Source organism: Helianthus annuus, chromosome 5 (genome assembly GCF_002127325.2).
Source record: "Helianthus annuus cultivar XRQ/B chromosome 5, HanXRQr2.0-SUNRISE, whole genome shotgun sequence".
Lineage (NCBI taxonomy): Eukaryota > Viridiplantae > Streptophyta > Magnoliopsida > Asterales > Asteraceae > Helianthus > Helianthus annuus.
Window position 1 is genome coordinate 165,427,398 of NC_035437.2, and position 6,778 is coordinate 165,434,175.

Consider the following 6,778-nt stretch of genomic DNA (forward strand, 5'->3'; position numbering starts at 1 on the left):
TTAACATAACGTGCGGGTCCTAGATCGACTTAGTTATAACTAAAGAATCCCCGCCGCATTGCGGCGGGTCGCAATATTTGTTATTTTACTTTTAACCCAAAACTTTTTATCTTTTGCAATCTATCCTCACAACTTTTTTTACTTTCAACTTTGCTCCTTTATAGTTTTCATTTTCCGCAAATTTTTCGCTTTATGCTTGGTTCTAAATTTTGTGACTAAACACATCGCAACGTGCGTCTTTGGTTTAACGTTTTTACGTTTCGTTCTAAATTTTGCGAGTTAACACGACGCAACGTGCGTGTGTGGGTGAACGTTTTTTTCCCATTTGACAGGTTTAACATAACGTGTGGGTCCTAGATCGACTTATAACTAAAGAATCATCGCCGTATTGTGGCGGGTAATAATTCTAGTTTATCATAAATTCTTTTCCATTTTTAATCTCAGTACTTTTCTACTTTCAAACTTTGGGCCTTATAATTTTAACGTCGCAACGCGTGGGTACTAAGTCGACTTAGTTTTTTCTATGTTTTACGTTTCGCTCTATCTTTTATGAATTAGCACGCTCTAACGCGAGTGCATAATTTAACGTTTTTTTATGTAAAATTTTTTATTTAAAGATTTAGTCGTAAAGCTCGAGTGCTAAATAGTAGTATTTTTAAAAATAGTAGTATTTTTAAAAGTGCATAAAGAGACCGACGGGTGGGCCGTTCCTGTGCTCTGGTCGGATCCCCAAATCGAAATATACCCAAATTGAATTTCCCCAAAAGCGAGAGGCAGATTTTGTTGGAGAAAGAAAGAAAGAAAGGATCTGCTGCAGGGGAATTGAAGGAAGGAAGATGAGCGTGGCAGAGAAAGAAAGCATTGAAGTCATCGCACAAAGCATCGGCGTGACCAATTATCCCCCGATATCTTGCCTTCTCTCGCCGCCGATATCGAATACCGAGTTCGCGAGATCATGCAGGTTTTACCTTTTTCTAAATTATTCATTGATTGATAATCAGTGCGTGCTAGTTAGTATTGTATATAAAGATATATTAAGTTGGCATGTCCGGTTTTTTATTAGAACAACAATCTAGTTAACATAGAATACGATATGAAGAGTTAATTACGTTTTTGATCCTTTTAGTTTGTTGAAAGTAACCATTATAGTCTATTAGTTTAAAAATTGCTAAAACAATCTCCGTACTTTCATTTTTTGTAACAATTACAGTCCACCCTCACTAATGTCATCCAATTATTTTGTTAGTTTATTTGAAATGACCATAATGCCCCTTTTATTAAAACTGCAATAATAAATAAATAAAGTGTTATTTACACTTTCCATCCTTGTGGTTTGTTGAAATAACTATTACAATCCATTAATTTAAAAATTGTCAAAACAGTACTAGTACTTTCACAACTTCCCTTTCAAGTCACCAACAATGGCGGTTAGCAGCTTCATCTATCTATTATCCTTCACTCTAGTCTTCACTTTCTTTGTTTCTTCAGGTCCAGTCGAAACATCACCTGCTCCGGCTCCACACTTTCTCCACTTCATCCATCTTCAACATCTCCCACCACCACACACACATACTTGAACGATGACCATCTCCACCACCCATTCTGCTTACCACCGTCATCAAACTACCACCCACGGGGGCAGAGCTAGTGTATTAGAAAGGGTAGCACGTGCTACCCCTCAACCCCGTCTTCGTACCATTTTAGTAGTGTAAAAAAACAAAAAACTCTGGTTTTATACAAAGGATACGCCTAATCCCCAAAAAAATAAATTGGGATGTCCTTAAACGTTTAGGCTAGCTCTGCCACTGACCACACACCCCTACCCCTACACCACATGGCCATTCTCTTCAAACAAATCATTAACAAACTCCTTTTCTACCGATGAATTCTACCCATTCCGACCACTACACAGGGCACCGCCCAGACTTCGTCTCCTCCCCTCAAGTTTTTCGGGTAGGCCTCAAGTTTTTTCATTAACGTCGATTGTGATGGGGAAAAATAGGTAGCCAACGATTTCGATTTTGATGTCGGATAGTTAGATAGTTGACGATTTTGATTCTGATGTAACGGTTGATGGAGACAGAATTAGCGCTCGTGGAGGTGACGGAGGAAATCCGGTTGACGGTGATACGACGAAGGGGAGCGGTGGTGAAACTGAGTCGTCAGAACAAAGTTGTGGAGCCGGAGTAAGTGATGTTTTGGCAGGATATGAAGAAACGGAGAGAGTGAAAAGAAAAGTAAAGTGAAAGATACTGGTAGTGTTTTGGCAATTTTTAAACTAACGGACTGTAGTGTTTATTTTCAACAAACAGTATGGGTGAAAAACGTAACTAACTGTTTATTTATTTTTCTTTTAATAACATGGGCATTATGGTCATTTTAAATAAACTAACAGAATAGTTGGATGGCGTTAGTGAGGGTGGATTATTGTTACAAAAACGAAAGTACAGGGACTATTTTAGCAATTTTTAAACTAATGGACTGTAGTGATTATTTTCAACAAACCACATGAACGAAAACGTAATTAACTCTTACATAAAAATAGACTAAGTTATTATAAAAAGGTTTAAAATTCGGCCGTTTTGGATTAAATGATTGAAAAAAAAAAGATGATAATTGTACATACTTGCATTCACATCCTACCCACCAAAATATGTGAGAAGTGGTTTTTATATTATAAAAGGTATAAAAAGTGGTTGTAAGTGGAGGAGAGAGAAAATGTTACTGTTTACTTTTATATTTAAGGGGACATTGTTCACCCTCTATAATTTGTTAATATATTTTGATAGTGGTTGTGACTGGAAGTGAGAGAAAATGTAATGATAAAGGTATTTCAAGGTAAAAAATGATGAATATGATGTGAATGCTCTTAGGCTGGATGGTATGGGGACCGTCCCGCCCCGTCGTCGTGTGATAGACCATATAATTAAGTTACAGATTAGTTTTATATATCATTATATTTAGTGGTACTAAAGTGTATCTTTATGTTCTATATATATATGACATTCCTGTAATCATTATTCAAGATCAATAATACAATCTTTACGTTCTATTATGGCATCAGAGCCATTCTAACCCTACCCAAACCCTACTGCCGTCGCAGCTCCTTCTCTCTAAACTTGCTGCCGTCACGCAATTCTGTTCTTTTTTTTAAACCTCTGATCATCTTCTAAACCAACCATTCCAATGGCGATGCTCTCACCCTTCACCACTGTAGAGAAAACTGCCCACAATTCGCATAAATTCGCCTTTAAATTAACTCCCACAAACTATGGCTTCTGGAAGAACATGATTCATCCCTTCCTAGTCACTAATGGCCTGTTTGGATACATTGATGGTACCATACCATGCCCACCTTCCAGAACTGCGGCCACCACCGACACAGCTTCTGTTGATAATCCCAGCCACTTGTATTGGGTTTCCAATGATGCCCACGTCCGAATGATTCTCATCTCCACCATCTCTGAATCCAGTTTTTCGCATGTTCAGGGTGTAACATCTCGTGACTTGTGGCTGTCCCTTGAAAGAGCCTACGCCCCGAATAACTCATCCAGGGAATACACACTAAAAACGCAGCTGTTGAAGCTTCAGATGAAGGCTGATGAGACTTCTGCCTCTTATCTGAGTCGTGTGCAGGAATATGCAACAGCCTTGGCCAATATTGGTGAGCCCTTTAAAGACAAAGATATAGTAATGCTTACACTTGCTGGTCTACGAGATGAATATAGCGGACTTAAAGCCAATTTACTTGCTCGTTCACCACCTGTTGCCTTTACTGAATTACACGGCCTGCTGAGTGATCATGAGTTCATGATGACTCGACATACACCAGCCATTCCTACTGCCTTCACAGCCTCCACTTTCTCAGCCCCACCTACGGCCAACAGCACTGCTGGCCTTCTCCCCAACCCGGCACCACCACAGAATCAACTGGCTACTTTACAACAATTGGCTGCTCAGCTAGGGTATAACATCAGCCCTGCTTTTACCCAAAACCAACAGCCGCAGGCCTTCTTTACCAACCGTCAACCAACCAATTATCGCGGTAACCGTCGTGGTAATTCTCGTGGCAACTATCGTGGTAATTATAACAGGAACCGTGATGAGTCTCAAACATCTGGTGCCCAGAACCGTCAACCACAGTTTGCTTGGGCCTCTACTCAGAACACCGTGTATGGTCATTGTAACCGGTGTGGTATTGGCCACATTCCTGCACAATGTCCTAACAAGGCTGGTCAATCTTCCACACGCGACTCGCCCCAAGCAAATTATGCAGCCTTTTCTGAAGCTGGGTCTACAACTGGTTCACTCTGGAAACCTGACACAGGAGCAAATGGTCATGCTACACCCGACCTTGCAAGTTTGGACAACTCTGAGGCCTATCTTGGTAACAATTTCCTTCATGTTGGCGATGGTAATCCTCTCCCTATTTGTCATATTGGTTCCTCAAAATTCTATTCTCCTAATAAAACCTTTTCTCTCAATAATATTCTTCATGTACCCGAACTCAAACAAAATCTCTTATCAGTTCAACAATTTTGCTTAGATAATAACGTTTTCTTTGAATTTCATTCCTCTTTTTTTGTTGTGAAGGACGAGTCTACACATACCATCCTACTCACGGGCCCAAGTGAACAAGGTCTCTACTCACTTTATCTTCCAAAATTGAAGTCCCTTCCACATGTTTCCTTCACAGCAACTAAAGCTCCGTCAGCGATCTGGCATCAACGCCTCGGCCATCCCAATGCTCGAGTTTTTCAATCTATAATGTCTAGTAGTCAATTACCTGTTTCCAATAAAGTGTCTTCTTCTTTATGTTCTTCTTGTCAAATGGGGAAATCCTCCAAATTGTCGTTAAAACTATCAAATTTTCGTAGTAACAATGTTTTGGATTTGGTTTATTGTGATGTTTGGGGTCCCGCACCCTCTATTTCCTTTAATGGTTGTCGCTTTTTCTTATTATGTGTTGACCATCATTCACGCTATATGTGGTTTTACCCTTTAAGGAATAAATCTGATGTTTTCTCTGTTTTTCAATTGTTTGTTAAAATGGTTGAAAGACAATTCAATACGAAACTTAAAAGAGTTCAATCTGATTGGGGTGGTGAATTTCGTAATCTTGCTTCGTTTCTAACATCTCTTGGCATAATTCACCAACGCTCATGTCCACATACGAGTGAACAAAATGGTGTTGTCGAACGCCGACATCGCCATGTTGTTGAAACTGGCTTGGCGCTTCTTGCTCACTCTCATGCCCCTCAACGTTTTTGGGAGTTTGCCTTTGAAACCGCGGTTTACCTAATAAATCGCATGCCCTCAAGAATCAACTCAAACAAATCACCTTTCCAACACTTATTCAACCGACCACCTGATTACTCATTTTTACGAGTCTTTGGGTGTGAATGCTTCCCTTTCCTACGCCCGTATAATCATCATAAAATGGACTTCCGGTCCACCCCGTGTGTTTTTCTAGGCTACAGCTCAGTTCATCATGGGTATCGCTGCCTAGATTTACAATCTGACCGGATTTACATTGCTCGTCATGTTCGCTTCAACGAACACATTTTTCCATTCAAACCACCACTCATACCCACATCTCCTACACAATCACCTTCCTACTATTCTTCCTACCCCATACCATCAGCCTGTCCTTCCACTTCTACTTCCACTTCTACTTCCCAACCTTCAACCGAACCTCATAGAGCTGAAACACAGCCTTCGGACCACCATCAAACCCATAACCAACAACCCTCGAACTTGTCCCACACAACAGGCCATGAACCCACTCATTCCAGCCCTGAACCGACCCTTTCCAGCCCTGAAACAACCTGTTCCACCTCAATTCCTACTACCTCACAGTCCTCAGCTCACATTTCCTCTTCACCACCACGTACTCGTCCGCCTAATCTTCGCCAAAATCCTAAGCCAACCATTCGATATGATCCTTCAGCTTACCATGTCTCTACAAATTCTTCCGAGTCTATTGAACCTTCCTCTTTTACTATCGCCAACAAATCACCGGAATGGCGCCAGGCCATGGCTGAAGAGTTTGACGCTCTTATTCGGAACGGGACATGGTCTCTTGTTCCCCGTGTTGCGAATACTAATGTTATTGATTCAAAATGGGTTTACAGGATCAAAAAGGATGCACATGGAAAGGTCACTCGTTACAAAGCAAGACTCGTTGCCAAAGGTTTTAACCAAAAACCCGGTGTTGATTACCAAGAGACCTTCAGTCCTGTTGTCAAAGCAACAACGATACGGGTTCTTTTGTCTCTTGCTGTGACAAATCAGTGGTCTCTCAGACAGTTAGACGTTCAAAATGCCTTCCTTCACGGTGATCTAAAGGAAACTGTCTACCTACAACAACCACAGGGGTTCGTTGATAATTCTAAACCCGATCATGTTTGCTTGCTGCATAAATCTCTTTATGGCCTGAAACAGGCACCACGAGCATGGTTTGAACGTCTTAGCAGCACCCTACATCATATGGGCTTTACCGGTTCTAAAACGGATCCTTCACTTTTTATACTTAAAGCCCGTGGGACCTTGGTCTACGTTTTGGTCTATGTCGATGACATTATAGTTACAGGGAACAACACAACAGCTATCAATGATGTCATTGCAACATTAGGCACATCATTTGCGGTAAAAGATCTGGGGGACTTGCATTATTTTCTGGGTATTGAGGTTATTCGTCATGGCAGCAACTTAATCCTTTCTCAGCGGAAATACATTTCTGACTTGATTCACAAAGCTGGGTTATCCGAATGCAAAC

General features: G+C 40.9%; 1 protein-coding gene across 1 annotated transcript; it reads left to right on the forward strand.

Moving 5' to 3' along the window:
* The first annotated feature begins 3,212 nt into the window (after positions 1-3,212).
* Positions 3,213-4,839, forward strand: LOC118492393. Its single transcript, XM_035990362.1, has 2 exons — positions 3,213-4,414; positions 4,594-4,839. Exons 1-2 carry the CDS (start codon positions 3,289-3,291, stop codon positions 4,632-4,634), a joined length of 1,167 nt encoding a protein of 388 aa, XP_035846255.1. The 5' UTR covers positions 3,213-3,288; the 3' UTR covers positions 4,635-4,839.
* Positions 4,840-6,778: the final 1,939 nt, after the last annotated feature.

Excerpts from the sequence above, each read along its gene's own strand:
- LOC118492393 (XM_035990362.1), top strand. The coding sequence starts at position 3,289 with ATGATTCATCCCTTCCTAGTCACTAATGGCCTGTTTGGATACATTGAT. Across the intron at positions 4,415-4,593 it reads TTTCCTTCATGTTGGCGATG|GACGAGTCTACACATACCAT; the intron begins GTAATCCTCTCC and ends TTTGTTGTGAAG.